This window comes from Sparus aurata, chromosome 21 (genome assembly GCF_900880675.1).
Source record: "Sparus aurata chromosome 21, fSpaAur1.1, whole genome shotgun sequence".
NCBI classification, from domain to species: domain Eukaryota; kingdom Metazoa; phylum Chordata; class Actinopteri; order Spariformes; family Sparidae; genus Sparus; species Sparus aurata.
This window is the reverse complement of record NC_044207.1, coordinates 7,461,805-7,481,601: the sequence shown is the minus strand read 5'-3', so window position 1 is coordinate 7,481,601 and position 19,797 is coordinate 7,461,805. Positions and strand designations below refer to the sequence as shown.

The window sequence follows — 19,797 nt, the reverse complement described above, 5'->3', positions numbered from 1 at the left end:
GGATCTTAAAACTAACTCTGGGATCAGATTGTAAAGGGAAAAATCATAACCTCTCCGTAATGATAATGCGTAACCCTCCCCCTCTCTCCTCTATCTGTCTGTCTCCACTCCACTGCAGCTGTGGGTGATTACCATGAAGTAGCGATTGGGGAGCTTGTTGAAGAGGGCAAAACTCTATCAACTGCGGGGTAATTAGAAGAGAGAATGAGGAGAGGAGAGGAGAGGAGAGGAGAGGAGAGGAGGAAAGGATATATCAGTGGAGAGGAGATATAAAGGGAGAGTCAGTGATGCTGGGGGCGAAGGGAGGAGGCTGGAAAATACAAAAGGATGAGGGAGGAGAGAGGCGAAGAGGAAGTTATAGAAATTAAGGTCAAAGACAAACGGGGAAGGGAGAAAACAAGATTGTGTTTTCAATGCAATGTGTTGGTAATATTACAGAGCCTTAACAGATGTCATGTGAGATTACATCATTGCAGATGGAAGCAGGAAGCATACGGGACATTCCATTTTACAAATACATACAGTAGTACACCTAGAAGTCAGAATCAGATAAAGAGTGGAGTGCAGATGCAAGCAGACATGCAGACACATCACTCCATAGCTACTGTTACAACACAAGTCCTGGACCTGGATTTGAATCCTGTGTAAAGCCAAGGGGATTGTGGTCAGGAAGTAGGTATTTCAAGCCAAGCCATCATCTTTTCCTAAACCTAACCAAGTGGTCTGATGGGTTTTTTTTCTTCTTTTTTTTGAAGATATAACCAGTTCTTGCATATTTATCACATTATAGCTAACTTGAACACGGGATAAGAATGTGTCGCTTTCACAGGTAGGCAAGGCCAGACGCGAGAGTGACACGGTAGACTCGTTGGTCTGCTGCACTTTTTGCTGTGATGACACACTGCACACGTGCCCAGTGATTAATATGCAGCATACAGTGGCTTATTACCCACTCATAATTCTTAGTGATTTTTGTGTCATTGATTTCAGTGAGCGGTAAATGAAAGCAGGCTTCTTATTACCAAGCAGCGTAATTTTTTTCCAACTGAAATGACAGCTGTTGCTAGCAGATTTGAATAGTTGTAGCTAGTTAGCTAATTAAGCTAACGTTACCGCCATGAGTTGATTGATTATGCAGCCTCTGCCTAACTTCTGATGTGTCACTGAAGAAGAACCTTGTCAAGGTTTATTCAGTATGCATGTAATGACTGCATACACCAAATCATGCTAAAAGACTGTCACCAAAACTAATGCAGGAAGGCAGTGGTGGTTCTAGACCAGTTTTAATAGGGGGGCCAGGTTGGGACCGGCTTTTTTGTTGGGGGGCACATACAACCCGGTAAAAAAAAGACAAATCCCTCATTCAGACAAGGGATAAATGGGACTTAAAACAGTGTTTACAATTTCAACATTTTTGATTGGGTAGTAAACTGCTGAGACACTTTGGTTCTGCCTTTCCCTTCAAAATGAAAAATCATTTCAAGAAATCTGTCATTGTATTATTGATGCAGACTCCCTGTTGGGGGGCCACAGGGGGGTCCGGACTCAGAGTTACGGGGGCATTGGCCCTGTTGCCCCCCCCCCCCCCCCCCCCCCAAGAACCGCCCCTGCAGGAAGGTCAGGAGATGTTGAAATAAAGAAACAGCATTATTGTTGTTTTGGAGTGTGGCGTCTGTCCTAGTAATGTAAAGAGGAATAATAAAACAGAATGTCAGTCAGACTTATTTCATTGAACGTCACCCTGTTAAGCTGCTTAGCCTGTGTACCTGAACAAGGAAGATTAGATTAAAGGGTTATTTGTATTTGCAAACAGACTGTTTGACTTATTATCATTACAGGAAGAAGCTTTTATGGCAAGCCGTCTTGTATCAATATGTAGCCAGTACAGTATATATAACATAATATATAGAATAATATATTAGAATAATTTCTTTGGACCAAGGACATTTTGAAAATGATAACATTATATGGTATGAGAATGACAATATCATATTGTTTTTTGTTATTGACCAGCCCTAGTCTGCAGTCCTGGATGTGCAGCAGGTACCACCTGTGTGCATATAACAACAAGTCCAATATCCAGTCCACGGCTGCCGCTCATGATTCATTTTTGGTGCAAATAAAAAAAGAAATTCATAATGCACCTACTCATCAAATGTCAGCACCCATAATCTGTTCAAATGATATTGCCATGTCACTGACAATTCTCCTGTATTCACAACCCAGTGCTTTCACAGTCATTTTTGATGCACGTTTGTGTGAGTATTTCTCTAAATGCATCATCAATGCAGGAGGAAATGTCAGATTTCAATTACAGACGAGGTAGAAGAAGAGAATGCACAAATAAATGAATGCCACCTTATTTATACTCTGTTTATGAATAGTGAATCTCTCTCCCTGTTCCCGCCTGAGGGGACCACGCTGGCACCCTACCACTGTCAAACCTCGCCTCACACAGAATCCGAAATGCTTTTCTATTCTGAATTATGTCTCATCCTCCGCAGTGGGACGGCGTCGGCCCATTTCCAGACTTGGCGGAGCCCCCGAAAGGCATCCAGATGTTATGGCACCCTACTATCGTCAAGCCCTACCTCACACTGCTGTCTGAGTGCTCCAATCCAGACACCCTGGAGGGAGCAGCTGGGGCTCTGCAGAACCTAGCTGCTGGCAGCTGGAAGGTAAGGACCCAGAGCTGTGCCTGTGATACTAAAGGGCATCGGCACAAGTGTATTGAAATTCCAGTGGGTGTCAAAAAGTGTTGTGAAAGGGAGAGATCTCAGCACACGGCAAAATAACAACCCTCACGACCCTCACAACCCCCAATATTCTGCTGGGGTTTTTTTTGTGCTGCGGGATAGTAAATGTTGTTCACTGGCCCTTTAAAATGTCCTCATGCATGACTCGACCATTTGGTACACATCTCTCTGAAATTAACAGTTTATGTTATGGCACCTTAAAGATCATGAAGGCAATAAAAGATAATAAATCGTATTAATACCTTTTAGGCGACATAATGGTGAACTATACCATTAGATGACTGCTTCATATTTGAGATATTTCTCTGTTGTTTTCCAGCCTCGTTGTTTTTTTAATTTTAATTGTCTGTCGTTAAGTTAAAGTTAAATCATCAATACGACAAAAACATCTATCTACGCCATTTGCTTGGGAGGGCGGCAAAATTGGTCCAAAGGCTTCAAAAACACCAAGCTAGTGGACCTTATGTCATGAACTTAAAGTATCCAAAAATGTTTTAAATATCTTTTTTTGCCATTTGAACATCATGCCTCTAAATGGCGATGTCTGTGTATCATCCGGTCCAACACCTCGGTCTTGGCTGAGATAACTCAATATTGAATGCATTACTATGGAATGTTGTGGTTTCATGTTCCCCAGAGGATGCATCGCCATGATTAGGTGATCCTAAAACAGTTTCTCAAGCTCCACCAGCGAGTCAGCTTTCTCACTGTGAAACATCAACTGCGCAGTCATCGGGTCATAATTTAAATTTTCCGAATAACACAATCGCATAACACCCACATAGCCTGTACTGAAAAGCAGTCATCAATAACATGGTACTCAGTCCACCTCTAACCCTCCCTCCTACCCAGTGGTCAGTATATATCCGGGCTGCAGTGCGTAAGGAGAAGGGCCTCCCTATCCTCGTCGAGTTGCTGAGGATAGACAACGACAGGGTGGTCTGTGCTGTGGCCACCGCGCTGAGGAACATGGCTCTGGACATCAGGAACAAGGAGCTCATCGGTGAGTTGTTCATCGAAACAAACAAAGATACATACAACATACGACCACACACACACAAACACACACACACACAGAAATTGGCACAAAAATAGTTTGCGTTGCTGCCTTTAATCAAGAGTTTCATTCGAGTGTTGTTTTCTTTTATACTAGCGGAGTAATGTGGTTCATTCTGCCTTAATTGAAGATAATGGCACTGAAAACAAGTGCAGTTATATTGACCCACATACAGAATTAGTCACTTGCTTTAATAATGAATATGGTGCTTGTTTAAGTAGAGCTGTTTAGCAGTAATTATTTAAAAAGGAGCTGTTGAAATGCCATTTGTGTAGGAGGTTGTTGCTGTCAGGGACGGCTGACTGGCAGGGGGGTTCGTGGATGGGTCCAATAAAAAACGAGATCCACGTCTCTGTGATATTTGTCGGCTAATATTCAGATCTCCTTCTTTAAGCAGATAGTAGTGTCGCTGTGACTGATCGTCTGATGCTTGATTTTCCTTCAGAGACGGACCGGTGTCTGTTACAAACTCTGCTTTTCTGCTGGTCTCCATAGCAACAACCTCATTGCCCCCTTCCACTCACTCTGTTGCATACTTGAGTCTCTGAGCTAAACCGTGTCTGTGGATGTGTGTGCTAACTTTTGCATGTGAACCATTGGTGTGAACAGTGCGGGTGGGTTGTCATATCAATCTTATATCAGCCTGCCAGGAGGCATCCATGTATATTTTGATCTGACACATTCTCCTGTCCTCACTTGCGCTGTGTTAACATGATGAAACTGCTTTAGAGACGTGACATGTTGTGCTGTCGGGTCCTCAGATATATCAATACTGCCTGACAGGTCCTTTGTGAGCTAACTGTTGTTTTATTGCAGCAATGTTACAAACTTGACTGTGAGCGTCAGTCTGTTTGTGCTGATATGACTGCCAATACTGCAACAGTAAAGTTGTTTACACATTCAATCATAACTTGTAATAAGAAAGTTAGTGAATTGCTTTGATTTGTTGCGTGAAATTGTTTTTCAGCGAGCAGGCAGTCTTGGCCATCCATACAAACATAACAGCTGAATTCTTTATGTTGTTCTATAGTTTTACTATAGTTTTACTATAGAACTCCTAAAAAAGCATCTACATTTTTTCTGACTCTGACTTTCAGGTGTACTACTGTATGTATTTATAAAAATGGGATGTCCTGTATGCTTCCTCTTTTGAGACAATTTCACTCCGTGTTCTACAGCATGTTGTGTTTTAACATGGTAGATATTATTATCATGTTTAACATATACATTTCAGGGCTCCAGCTTTTCACACTGGCTACACAGGTGCACCTAAAATGTTGGTACACCAGCAGATTTTGATTTACTTAATGACACATTATGTGAATGATTATTAACAGGAATAGTTGCAATATAAATGTTCCTCATTTTATTCACATGACAGCAAAAAGTTGCGTTAACCTCAGTTGTTTTAAACTGCTGGACTTCAGGCGCACTGGTGCGACCAATGGAAACATTTAGTCGCACAGATTTCTGGGTGCACGTGCAACCAAATAGTCAGGCCCTGGAGCCGTGTTCTTATATATTATTCAAAAAAAATACGGAGCATATATACTTGCATCAGTGGGATTTTGAAAGCAGGAAAACACATAAAATGAGCGACCTGTCGGTGAGTCATGACGTGCCCCCACCACCCCAGGGTGGTGACCCAATCAGAATGAGGGGCAGAGGGCAGAGTGGACAGGATTGCCTGACAGCATCACTGGGGTGTCATGGGAAATATAGTCAGATGATGTTAGATTACGTGGCCAAGTCAGCATCATTGTCTGACAGCCACCCATCCAGGCTGTAGTTTGTCAGGTGTAGCAACGTTTTTTTTTTTTGCTTTTATATGGTTTATAAGGTAACAAAAGGAAAAAGAGCTGAGACAGTCGACTTACAGATGTGCAAAAATGATGGATTAAAGCAGAAAACATAATACTTAAAGGAGCGGTAATGTAATAGTACATCACACACTGACAACTTCTTCTCCTTATGGGTTAAGTCACAAGAAAAAAAGGAAAAAATATGTTGTATCCGTGATAAAAGCTTAAAACACACCAGTACAAAAGCTCAACTTTTCTTTCTTTCATCCCTATTTCCCCCTTGTGTCCTCCTCTCCACCTTCAACCCACATCATTCCACCTCACTCCCACCACCCCTGTCACTCTTACCCACAGGTAAATACGCCATGAGGGACCTGGTGCACCGTTTGCCCGGCGGCAGCAACAACAACAACAGCAGCGGCGGCGGGGGAGGTGGAGGCGGCAACACCAGCAGCTTGGTGGGGAAGACCATGTCGGACGACACCATCACAGCTATCTGCTGCGCGCTGCACGAGGTCATCACCAAGAACATGGAGAACACCAAGGCCCTGAGGGACGCCGGCGGCATCGAGAAGCTCATCGGCATCGCTCGCAGCAAAGGAGACAAGTAAGCCGAATGGGAAGACGTTGTCAGGTGGAAGAGGGTAGAAAGAAAGGAGGAAGGGGTGAGATGATGAGGTTGTCACAGAGCAGTGTCTTCAGCATCCATTAACAGCTTTTATGGTTTGATAGACGCTACAACAGGATAATACATGGTAATAATATAGTGGATTGAAGTGCTGCATCGTAGGCAACCGGACATGTTTCAGTTTCTTGAAAACGTTTCACCCCCCACCCAAGAGTTTGAGCTGATATAAGAAAGAACGCAGGAGGATTTCTTTCCAACAATCAGTACATTAAAAGAAAACTGAAGACTACAGCATCCATGAGAAGACAAGAAACACAGGTCCATCCTGACACTGCCTTGTAGTTACAATGGAAACACAGCTGAATTCCTTCTGAATGTTTCCAGAATCAGAAACTGAATTAGCCAATTAATCAAACTGCAACCACCAGAATTTGAAGTTTCTATTATTGGATGTTTCCAAGCCAATGCCTGAATGTTTGCCTTACCTATCTATCTACCTCTCCATTTTTATTTTTATTATTTACAGTCCATAGCTGAAGATGAGGACCATCTGACTTGTCTGCCATTATTATTTTTAATGAAATGCAATATAATCCATTAATTTAGATTTCATATAATTAAGTATGTTAAGCTAAGCAAATTCATACCGGCAGACTCAAAATGCTGAGATTGCAGCTTCATCACGATTGCATTTATTTCACTTAATTATGTGGAATAACTAAGTGCACCAAGATAGTTTTTCATTAACCATAACAGCAAGGAAAAAAAACAATAGGTGGGCTACATTTACGTTCAGCTTTGGCAAAGGCTATTCTTTGCTTCATCATTAGCTAGCGTTGACATGACCTAGCTCTCCTGTTGCACTTTTTGAATTGCCTGTTGGCGCTGTTTTGTAGTTTTTGCAAAATGAAAAAGCTGCTTTCAGGGACATTACACATCTGTATAGGATGCCTTCTATGTCTAAAACAGATGTGAAATAGTCAGAGTCAGGTTTTGACTGCTCCTCACCCAATATGTTGTTATTTCCTTTGTAAGGCAGTACAGGCACTAACACATTTGCTTATAACTTTAAATCTTTTTTTTGTCAATGTTCTGTAAATGATTAAGAACTACAGCTAATTTTTGTTATGACTCACAGCATAAACCATTAGAATAATTTGTAGATATCCTGAGGGCATTGGTCGGTAGAGAGACACATCATTTCTTTTTAAAATGTCTTTCACCTCATACCACATTCCCTGCAAGTCCCCTGCTTTGCCTCGCTGAGAGCGTGTGTGAAATGCAATCCCAGAATCCAAAACAATAACATTTACCCAAATGACTTGAAGAAATAAAGTTTAATTTCCGAGACACTGATAAGGCCATATGTGCCAATTACACCCACAGCCATTAGTCAACTGAGTCGAACCCCAGAGGGAGCGAAAATGAAATATTGGCCAATCAATCAATCACCCAAGCAATTATGCAACCTGGTAATTCAAGTGCCATATTCGAGGAGATGAAGACATTTTCATTCTGCCTCTTTGGTCATTTCTTCTTGGGAGGCTGATGTGAGGAGATGCTTTACACACAAGTCCGTTCCTTCATTATTTTGCATTGCGATGATTTTATAGTTCCCAATAGCACATAACAAAGACAATCAAGCTTTATACTGTATGTGTTTTTTCTCTCTGCTGAATTCCCAGACATAGTCCTAAAGTGGTAAAGGCCGCATCTCAAGTCCTGAACAGTATGTGGCAGTACAGAGACCTCCGCAGCCTCTACAAAAAGGTAAAGCCTGCATGGCTGCATGTGCTCTGGCTGTATTCACACCGGAAAATGTCAGTAATGTAGCTGAGTTTAAGAAGGTTTCACTTGACTTATTTCTAACATGCTCTCATGTCTTCTCCTCTCCCCTTTTCATCTTGTTTTCTTCTTTCTTGTCCTTTCCGTTTGCCTCTCTTCTCTCTCTCTAGGACGGCTATTCCCAGTATCATTTTGTCGGCTCTTCCTCCACGATAGAGCGGGACAGACAGCGACCTTACTCTTCCTCTCGTACTCCGTCCATCTCTCCCGTACGAACCTCACCCAACAATCGATCAGGTGAGTGTGCATCCTCCCTCCCCTATCGTTCCTCCGCCGGTACAGCCCAGTCAAACAAACACAAGTCCAATACAGCTGAAGTCTGTTTTAACCTTCATACTACAGTGAGTACCGACAAATTATTCTGCTGACAGGTGCAATCATTGCGCCGCACACCCAAGAAAGTTCTCGGCCTCGCACAGTCGAAATTGGGGTTGGACGACCATGGGCTTCCAAGGGCTCTGTATCTCTAGGCTTTTATGAATTTTACCAAACATATGCCAAAAAAATGTGATCCCTGTTTTTCCCCATGAGGAGGGCTTGTTTCTTACAACACACAGACACGGCAGAGCCACGATGCTTGTGCAGTATTTGGCTCCTGGTGTTGGAGAGACGGTGGTTTTGGTGCAGGAGAACAGCGACGAGTTGAAATATGATAAAGGAAGCAGGGCCCTCTTACATGCTCTCGCATGCTGCGTCAGTGGATTTTATAACTTACCGCCTGCTGGATCCTATGTTGACGGAGGAGGTTGCAAGAAACATTATCAGTAGAAGGTGAATAAACAACGATGGTGTCATTAAGTCAACGACATCTAAGTACCGTGTTGCTGGAGTTGCCGCCCGCTCTCCACTAACCTAAGAGACGTTAGAGAAACCTCCCCAGCGTATTTGGAATTGATGAGAATTATGAATTATGAAACTGACCGATTTCTGTGTCTCACTCGTGACAGATGATAATGAAGTGAAACTTTTATTACACTGAATTTCAGAAGGCACCGTTAACCCTCTCTGGCATGTTTTGTGTTAATGTAGCATTTACTTTAATGGGCCGGCCTTCGGTTCAGACTTGTGCCGCGTTGGAAGTTTTACAGAAACGTTACTTTAAAACCCAACATCAGATGTGAGGAAAGAACAGCCAATAAACAGCAGCTGATTATTCAGCAGATGGGCCCCGGGGGCAGTAACTTTTTATAGTTTTGATATTGTATACAACATTTCATCAAAGGAATGTACTATGCCTAGAATGGGGTGTTTTCAGGGTACCAGATATGTATACTTGTTATTTTTCTTGCATACACATGGCAGTGAGTCACAGCCCCCGCTATTTCTTTTCCATTCGACGTTGCAAAAGCAGTCCACAAGAAATGCACAATTAGTGGATTAGGATTGCCCTCACATCCTCCGCGGGCACATCCTTCACTGACTGCTCGGGAAAAGACAATTTTAAAAGAAAAATAGCAGCTCCAACCAATAACTCAATTGGCCCAGAATGTTAAGAATGGGGGTATTTTACCATCCCACGAGCTGACACTAACGTTTAGGCTTAACAATACAGGTTTAATGCAATACATGCAACAAGAAGTGCTTCTACCCTTGTAATCAATGTGCAGGGTTGTTGAACCAAACTCAGATATAGAAAACCAATTAAAAGAAAGCAATGTCAGATATATTACCAGACAATTGGCACCGTTTCCTCATACCACTGAATGACTTTGAGGAGAGTTAAACCAATTTGAAAATTAGAAGAGGCTTCACGGGAGCGCCTACACTTTGAGAACAAACCTCGAACTGGATTTATGAAGCTGTCAACTCACAGTGGCAAAATGATAAACACGTTGGTCGTCAATTTTTTATTATTCTGCTCCTCAGTTTATAATCGCTCCAGCAGACGGTCCGTCGAGCCATTTGTTTGAATTCACGTCTGTGGAATTTTTTCACATGCAAAAGAAAAGCGTCTCATTGTTCACATGAAGCCTCAGGAATATGTACATCTCTACAACAGTTGTTTACCACAGCGGCAGGAGGGGAACAATTGGCCGAGTAGGTGCTGATAATACAATAGACTGGTGATATTAGCAGAGCATTAATGAGCGTATGGATCCGTGCTAACTGTGTTGTAACGCACAAGAGAGAGAGACAAAGAGGCAGAAGCAGCCAGCAGCTTCTAGGTGAAAGACGGCTGATGATGATTTGAATGTCAGAGGGAACGCTACACAACCACATGGCACCGAGTCAATAGCCGGGTCTGCTCCAACACGGCTAACCAGATCTAACTCATTATCTCTGCCACTGTTCCCACCTCAGAGTCTGGCATTTATTATTGTCTCCTGTGGCTGGCATATTTTCTATGATGCTTTTTTTTTTAAAGTTTGTCGTTGGGTGACCGATGCTAAGACAGACAGAGATTAATAGGCCAGTGAGAATTTAAGTCAGTAAATATATGTAGATGTAGTAAAATCAGGTGGAGAGAAAGTGGCCCGCAGCCAGACGGAGAGAAAAGACAAGACGGAGGCAGGCAGACGCGGGGAGGAGGGATGACTCAGTGTTTACCTCTTTGAAATTACACCCCGGCCACAAAGCTACATTTGTTAAGAATTGCACGATACCCACAGAGTCACAAAACAAACAGCAGCCAGTGCCCCCGTTTTTCACTCGTTTTCAGGGTGATGGTTAGAAGAAACACACACAGTGAAGTGTCAGCGCTGTGCCTTTGTTTAGACAGGTAAATACAAAACCTCAGACGCTCAGGAAAGTACCTGTTTCAAAATCACTCCAGCCTTCGTTCTATGGGATGACTTTAATAGCCTAAATACTCCTGTTGTTGTGTCCTCCTTATGAAAGTGTTTTGATAATGTGTCAATGATGAATTATGGGTTAAACATATCCTTTTTGTCTGTGTGTGTGTGTGTGTGTGTGTGTGTGTGTGTTTTTGTAGCGAGCGCCCCTGCTTCTCCCAGGGAGATGATGGCATTGAAGGAGAGGAAGGCAGACTACGAGTCGACTGGCAATGCCAGTTACCATGGCAGCAAGGGCGAACACCAATCCCGGAAGGACACCATGACAGGTAGGGGGTCCATTCTGCACACATGAACACAAAACACATAATCCCATTGGTAGGTTTTACAAATATTAAAGGAATAGTTCGATTTTTGGGAAAATGCAGAGACTTGTGCCTTGGTTTTTGGGTTTTTTTTGCCCTTTATTTACAGATATACAGCCCAACACAGGGAAAGTTGTGTTAAGCATGCACTCTAAATGCTACACAACTAGCATGCTACCAAGTTATGCTAAGTTCCCGTGGCACACTATCCGAGAGTGATCATTTTTTTAACATCCTGGAAGCATATTATGGGCTGAAAAAAAAAAAAAGATGGATGGGGAGTTTATGAAACACATCAGAGATCACAGAGGGTCCCTCAGTTATTGAATGGACTTTGCGTTGACCCACATATATGCACACAGAACTGTGTGTAAACTAGGCATTTGATGAGGTAATTGATACCACTCTCATGCAGTAACTGTACAGTAAATATGAAGCCAGAGCGTGGAGATGGTTAGCCTAGCTTAGCATAGCCCAAAGACTGTAATTAGGGGGAAACAGCTAGCCTGGCTGTGTACAAAGGTAAAAAAAACACCTTAAAAACGAGCAAATTTCACTTTCTATCTTGTTTGTTTAATATTTAGTGAAATTAAAGTGTTAACTCAACAAATTGTATCTTGGGGGAGAGTTGTTGTGTTACTTGGCAGGTACATTGACTTTGCTGGTACAAAAGCACTTTGTTGAATTTTCTGTCAAAAACCGATAATAAGTAATAATCAAAGTAGGTTGCTAGCTGTTAGCTCTTTTCCAACCTTTGTGCTCAGTTAAGCTAATCACCTGCTAGATTTAGCTTCACGTTTATCACGCAGACATGAGAGTGGTTTTCATCTAACTGTCAGCAAGAAAACAAATAATGAAAGTTTTGTATAAGTAAAGACTATTCTGTGCTATTTTTAACAATACAGTGATTTAACGATGTTTTCATCATGGTTTTCATTCAGTCTCTGGTCTGAGCATGCTAATGTTTGCTGATATTTTTGCTCGCTGGCAGCAGTTCCAACCTCTCCTAAATCATTCTCATTTTTAATGAAAAATGTGTCACCTGGTAACACTTGACAGCCTACCCACACTCCTCTACCTTTACAGTTATATCTGAACACATAGTTGAGAGCAAGCGTTCATCTGGAGCACTAATCCATTCTGTCTCTGCAGGTCAGATCTCTGGTGGCTCCTCCACGCTACACAGAGGAGCATACGTGTCGCCCACTGATGACCTGAAGTACAATCAGGTACAACAATTCCCTTTTCTGTGAAAATGTTCATAATTTAATTAAATGTGCATTCTGTATGTGACGACTAAAATGTGATCACAAAGGACTTTTGTCTTAATCAACACAAGTACTGCGAGCATAAACACCAGAGCTTTGATCCCAAAATATCTGCTTCCTTTATGTAAAGAATTCCTACAACGAGCTTTCATCTCAGCAAGATACCATTTGGTAAAAGAAAGCATTTGACTTTGCACAATCCCATGAGAGATGTTAACAGAGCGGACACACTGAAAACAGAAAGCAGTTTTAACATTACATGTGTACGTTTAGGTTTCAACCTACAACAACCAACAGCTGATAGACTGGAGGAGCTTTCGTTCAGTCCCTTGCCCTCTTTGCATCTCTCTCTCCTGATGTTAGTGTGTTCCATTCTGCAGTGCAAGCTCCTCTTACCACTTTATGACTCATATTACCTTAAAGAGAAGGAACTGCTCTGTGGCAGCCCCATATAAAGATCTGGATGGAGAAAAAATGTGAGCCTTTATCGAATGCGAATTTGATAGTGATGCCAAAGGGGATATAATGCAACAAAGTCCAAATAGGTCACTATAAACTTTAAACTATAAACTGCAGAGTCTCATTTATGCTTTATAGGAATAGTGAATTGCTCTCCGGGTCTGGCAATTCCTTCTGCATTGTTGCCAGTAAAACTCTATCATATTACCCATCTTACCCTTTGGCAGCGCTATTGTTGTAAACCAAAACTCATTGAGCTAAAGACACTAAAAACACATTTGTATTATAGCCAATACTCTTTTACTGTATAAAGGTGCGAACTTACCTTCACTGAAATAATTCATGCTTGCTGGAGGAGGAAGACCGATGTCTTCTGATGGGAAATACCTCAGATTCTAAGAAACAACAGTTTAACAACAGGTGGCAGTGTCCGTTTTCATGAGCCACTGTGAATGCTGAATAGTACTGATTAGATAGTCTCTTGACAGATTGACAAGTTGACGTATTCAAACTGCTTTTTTTTCCTGACCATCAGTCCAAAACCCTCTAGGTATTTAATTCTATCTCACGGGAAAAAACAAGCTAATATTACAAGAGCAAGCCTTTATTTCACCTCTAATGACAAAGTGTCATTTAAGACGAGCTTTTGTAAATATGTCATTGTATGTGTTGTTATTTTATACTAGACAAAACGCCTTAATCTCATGGCAGATGGTTTGTATTGCAAAATGTTTTGTTGCATAAAACCATCTGGAAAGGAGATGCTGGAAACTGTTTGGAAAAGGGCAAGCACTTTCAAAAAATACTTGGCAGGTGATCAGACGGACCATCTGTCTGTCATGGTCTATCAGGGGCTATCTTCAACCAATCCAATCAACAGAAAGAGAGAGAACCACCATCAAGGCAGTTGGGAGAAGAGCAAAAACATCTTTTCCTATGAGGAACATTTCAGTGTCTTTCTTTGCTCTTCTTTCAACAAAATAATCTCCCCAGTTCTGATATAATAAGTTCTAGCAGCAACTTTGCTTACATCTTGAGGAGCGGCCATTGTTGTTTTCGAACAAGCAGTCGCTTCTCAAGAAGGTGGTCGCATCTAAACCATGCCCGTAGCTGCATGAAGGCAGATGGTTAGAACGTAAAGCGAGCTCTATTAACATGAAAAACACTTTAGCAAGAAGAGGCAGATAACAAAACAGGAGAAACATACGAAACAAATGCGAAACAAAGAACAAACCAGAAAAAAACTGAAAAAACATGAGGAACCAGGAACCAAAAGCAGTAAACACGCGACGGGCAGGTGGGACGGGACTATGCAGGAGCACAGGGGCAAAACAGAACAGAAGAACTGACGGAGAGAGAAGAGAGGACATAATGAGTGATTAAGTGATGGGACACAGGTGAACACAGAAAAGGGCGGGGAAACAGACAAAGGGAGGAACCAAGATGATCTGGTGTTTTTTGTTGCCAACAGCATCAACACCAGCATTACTAATATACAGATCTAACCTGCCTGTTAATGGTGTCAGACACACACAAGTCATTTCTCACTACCTAGTTGTTGTAACCTTTCTGTTGCTTAGAACTTCAGGCTCGATTTGGATCTGGATTTACCTATTTTTTTTAAATGTAATTTAGAAAGAAATGTCTCTCTTCTCTGAATGTGCCAATCATCTGCATCCATGTCTGTTATGTGTTGCAAGTAGGTATGAAGTGCCCCGTGGAAAACAGGAAGGGTAGCCAACCCCTTTAAATAGTATTAAGAGCTAACATGGGATTGGATGAAATATGGGGTTGGGATCAGTTTTAATCAAATTTGGCAGCACCACTCTGGTTCAGTCCAGTCACGTCCAAAAGACACAGTTTTTTTTTTTTTTTTGGTCTTTTTTTGGCCACTGCACTGCATGATTTATAGTCTGGGTTTAGCATTTTTACTGCCTCTAGCTGCCATCAGTCAATGGAATTTTGCGTGTCATTTAAAATTTGGGGTTTCAAAATAAAAAGATATGAATATATAGGAAATATGGAAATATGAGGAGTCCCAGTCAAATTGACCTCTAAAAAGACCATTTGAAAGTTTATGAACATTATTCTAAATGCTCAGATTGTCAAAGCTCTCAGTGCTTTGTGGCTGAGTGCTTACTGACCCATAGCCGCCGTGTGTCCATCTGAATCTTTCGCACCTATTTTACCTGCTGTTTTGAAAGTAGTCGTCACAATCTCACTTTCGTCTTAGTAATCATTTTTGGTTTTTTCACAGGTGTCGTCTCAAGGCTTGCCCTCAGAGCCCTACCCTCCTTTCCAAAACCCTCCTCCGCCCGACAGCGTCAACTACGAGGACCAGGCCTTCTATGAGAACCAGGTTCACGCCGGAGGACGCCCCCCGCAGGGGGACCTTAACATGCACTTGACGGGTCTCAAGTCCACCGGCAACTATGTAGACTTCTACTCAGCCTCGCGGCCCTACAGCGAGCTCAACTATGAGACCAGCCACTATCCAGCCTCACCAGACTCCTGGGTCTGAGGGGAGATGAGGATGGAGGATTTGAGGGAGGAGGAGGAGAGGATGGATATAAGGAAAGCAGGACAGTAGGGGGGTAGTTTTAAAAGTGGAGGAGAGAAGTTGAGGACAGTCTCCCTCCCTCCCCGTCCTCCCCTATAGTTCCTGAGTAGCATCATAGGTAGCAGGACAACAGACGGGGAGGATGGAGTGCAGGAAAAGAGACATGGGGAGAAAATCTAAGACATTCCTCTCCTCTCAGATACACCTGAGGGAGGAGGGAGAGGGGACAGAAGTGGAGCAGAAGAGAGCGAAGGAGCGGCCATGCATGTGCATGCACACCACCAACAAAACCGACAGACACATTTTCTTTCTGTGTTTAGTTTGTGATCAACCACTGCTAGAAGGTCCAGCAGACAGAAAGACCTCCTGCACCTGGACGCCTCTGGATGCAGAACGTGGGAGAGACGGACATGATGATGGAACATGAAGCGAAAGGTGGAAAAAGCAGGAAATATACGGAGGACAGTGAAAGAGATAAGTGGCTGAGTGGTCGGGAGGACGGAAAGGTTTTGGGACTGCGAATGGAATGTGTGAGAGATACCCAGGAGAAACATGTAAATATGTGGTTATAGCAACATGGCTTTTAGTAATGTGAAGCACAAGAAGCAGAGCTGTAGGACATGTAGGACGTCTGTCACACGAACTTTTGTTTCTCTCTATGGCTTCAGCGTGATGTTTCCTCCTCCGGGCGAAGAGCGCTTCTGGACTTTGTCATTTGTAACAGTTTTTTTTTTTCCTTTCTTTTTCTTTCGTTGTGTTTCTACTTTTTTAATTCTTGATTCTGGTTGTATAGTATTTGATGTACACTGTACATTTACCGAGATGCATTGTGTACTGTACATTGCACTATTTTCTGTGTCATGTCAGGCCTTTCGCCGTTTGGGTCAACCTCACCACTCCGCTGACGTCCCCCTCGTTCCCCAAAACACACGCAAACACTCACAGTATCTGCACTCAGACTTTCCAAATTCATATCACAGCTCCAGACGGATGTCAACGCGTCGCTAATGTGAAACGCTGGATATGAATTGGGTATTGAAGCATCAATTGTGGTAGGTCACGGTGCTCCTTTTACTGCCCTACAGATGCCCTACAGCTGCCAAAATAGCTGAAGAGAGGCTCAAACAGTTTTTCCACCACAAAACTCGTCTTTTTAAGGCTAAATTTAGTTTTTTGTTCTTTTTTGGCGGACATCTTTCCACATTATTCCCCTTTGGTTCCCATGAGCCCCTCCTTTGAGTGAACTGTGCTCATTGTGTATATAACCGTGCCAAACAAGGGTTACATCCCCTCAGCTGAAAGAAGGCGGGGGGGGGGTAAGTTGAGGGCGTGTTAAAGGGTCCAAGTTCAGCTGAGTCTCTCAGCCGGACATCCTTGCGGTTCTAACGATGCCAGTTTGTAAATGCTTTGGTTTTTCTAAACTGTGTTTTACTGGGATGAAAACTGTCTAACTTGCACCGGGACCGGGGAGAAAAAAACATACAAGAAAACAAAAAAAAAAAAAAAAAAATGAAGAAAACCATGGAGGGGACTGTGATCAGGCCGAGCATCGCTTCCTCCAAAGTTGTACAAATTTAGTTGATTTCTGTGTTGTAAAATAATCAATGTTTGAAGTTCCAAAAAAAAAAAAAAAAAAAACCTTTTTTCTGAGAGATGGGTGGCAATTCTAACTTCATGGTAGACAAAACTGTTAATAGAGTACGGATATATATTATATAAATATAAATATATACTTTTTATGTGCAGATGTGGATGTCACTTATAGCAGCAACATTATGGAAAAAGACTTGTAAAAAAAAAAACGGAAAAAAAAACAGCTACATGTAGGAATTATGTTCACATTTTATTTTCTGGTCAACACACTAAATTGTCGACTTTGTGTAGTAATGTTGTTGCTATGTGGAGTAGATAGACCAGGGCCCAGGGATCCACGTTGTCACTAAAGCAGTCTAAAAAGGTGCTACATCCGTGACAAGTATTCCAAACATGTCTGTATTATAACTGTGCACAAAATGTTTGTTCCCATCTGCATTGATAACAAACTATTGATTATCAGCCGTGAGTTCTAATCATGTCACAGGTGACCGTTTTCAGCCACATAACAAAGAACAACCACCCGTGCATGAAAACCCCCCCCCCCAACTCGCATCAATTGGTCTCATGATGCTCAATAGCCAAAATTGCACCCATGAATGCATGAGTATTTGTTGTCATTAATCAGAAACTAAATAGTGATTTTTGATTTGTTTTCATTTTCTTTTAATGCGAGAAAGGCTAAATTGCAAAAACGTGACAAACAGACCCTGGTTCTCCCTACCCACTGCTGTTTAGAAGTCCTAGAGGTCATCTTCCTATGCTTGAAAAATGACTCATAATGCAACAGTCCCCACGAAAAACACTGGACGAGAAACAGACGTACTGTATTTGTTAGTGAGCATCTGGAAACTGACAACGTTATGTATGTCTTTGTGATCCTTAGGCAGAAAAAAAACCTGACTATAAGACCTGTATGGAGATATAACGTCGGTAACCTTTTTGTTGCTAGACCAAACGTGTTTTAAAAAGAGAATTGTGAATCTTTCTATTGCCTCAAACAGATTGCAACTGCTCCAAAAAATATAAACGGACCATCGAAGAACCTCGGACTTTGGGAGTTTTTTTTTGTTCTGATGCCAAAAAAGTGTCTTTTTTTTGTGTTTTTACCAGGTTCTATGTTTAAAAAACTACACATTTATCCAGCATACATAAGCTTTCAGTCGAAAATCTCACTTTCACTCCTCCCCTTCAGAACAATCTTTAAATGAAATAACAAAGACGTGAAACCTGCTTCAGACGAGCCATCCATCACAGTGAACATGGTGTTGCTTTAATTTTTCCAGCCAGCCAGTTGTTGTTGCGTGGTCCTCCAGTTCCTAAGAGGGAGCATTTTTCAAACCTCCCCTGGCTGGTGCATTCAAGGACACTCAAACTCTCGCACTGGAAATCGATCACAGTCGCCAGAAAAACAGTATGTTGTTGGAAAGTGTAAGGCATAAGCAGAATAGCAGAAACATCCTGAAGACACTGAGAGTTGTATTGTTGTCATAACTGAGAAGGAGTGCAAACAAAGACTGCGGCCCCAAAAAAAAAAAAAAAAAACAGTGCCTATTGAATATTCTACAGTTTGAAATGTGATAGGAACAAACTGGCAGCAAAGGATAAGTTCACCCAAAATTAAAAACTGCGCGCTAATGCTTTTAGCTTAGCAGGTACATCGAAGATTTTGGCTTTGAAAACGGTGAAAATAACAACACAAGGACCCGAGTTAGAATACCCATGAGACCTAGATCAAGACATTATGAATGTAGTTTTTAAATAGGGGGCGCGTGAGGTAAAGTGCTCGTCCAACACTGAGAAGGCCTGTGCCCCCTTCAGTCCACATGATGAAGTGTTCTTGGGCAAGATACTGAACCCCAAATTGCTCCCGATGCTGTCCTATCAGCGAGTGTGTGGGGTGTCAATGGTTAACGCTCCCGGTGAGCAGGTGGCGCCTGGCATGTTAGCCTCAGCCACCACTGTATGATTGCCTGTGTGAATGCTGGCTTGACATGTACGTAAAGTGCTTTGAGAATAAGCCCAAGTCCAGTTCATTTACCAGTTAAATCTGGGTTACAACACAGAAGTCAGTGCTTTGTATGATACATTGCTGTAACTGTCAGATACGTCACAGTCAGTCGCTATCATTGTATGAAAATGGCCCACATCGGAAATACTGAAAGATGCAGAGGCCACAGGATGACGTCCAGCGCTTCAGAGAATGGAAGAATCAAATGACTGAACCTTTTCCCACAAGGCCAGTCATGACATAATTGTTCATTTCTGGGCTCTCTCTGTGTGTGTGTGTGTATGCATGCACACATACTCATATGTGCAGGTGAACGTCCAAGGCCGTGCGCCTGCCTGCTGTGAGTACATGTGTTTCCGAGGGGCTACATGGTCCATATTGACACCTGAAGGGTCACGAGTGCCCTCTAGTGGTCATCGGAGAAGCTGCACCATAGGTCAGGGTGGCGGCCATTTTAGTCTCTGCAGATAAATCACCACAGGCAGGGGTTTTTGGATTCGACAGCTTTGGGTTAGGTCACATCCTTTTCATTACAAATGCACTGTTGGAGCACGGAACAAAGCACGGGCGAGGCGTCACTCACAGCTCCAGAAATGGGAGGAATGCTCCAATGAATCTCTGTCCTCATCTCAGACAAATACTTCCTGCACAACGACCATAGTTCAAAACAACATGCTGGAGACGCTGGGGGATGGTTTCATAAATTCTACCTGGGGCTGCC

General features: G+C 42.4%; 1 protein-coding gene across 10 annotated transcripts in view; it reads left to right on the top strand.

Annotated features, from left to right (window-relative positions):
- ctnnd2b (catenin (cadherin-associated protein), delta 2b) overlaps window positions 1-18,110 on the top strand; it is a 187,503-nt gene extending 169,393 nt beyond the window's left edge. For 5 of the 10 annotated variants that reach the window (XM_030403336.1, XM_030403338.1, XM_030403333.1 and 2 more), the window contains 8 exons: window positions 2,505-2,678; window positions 3,609-3,759; window positions 5,970-6,222; window positions 7,920-8,013; window positions 8,199-8,325; window positions 11,021-11,149; window positions 12,338-12,414; window positions 15,170-18,110. In XM_030403336.1, coding sequence (XP_030259196.1) covers window positions 2,505-2,678; window positions 3,609-3,759; window positions 5,970-6,222; window positions 7,920-8,013; window positions 8,199-8,325; window positions 11,021-11,149; window positions 12,338-12,414; window positions 15,170-15,433 — 1,269 coding nt within the window. In that variant the 3' untranslated portion in view covers window positions 15,434-18,110. The remainder of the gene's footprint in view (window positions 1-2,504; window positions 2,679-3,608; window positions 3,760-5,969; window positions 6,223-7,919; window positions 8,014-8,198; window positions 8,326-11,020; window positions 11,150-12,337; window positions 12,415-15,169) is intronic. The other 5 variants (XM_030403343.1, XM_030403342.1, XM_030403339.1 and 2 more) reach the window with 3 other exon arrangements.
- The last annotated feature ends 1,687 nt before the right edge of the window (window positions 18,111-19,797 follow it).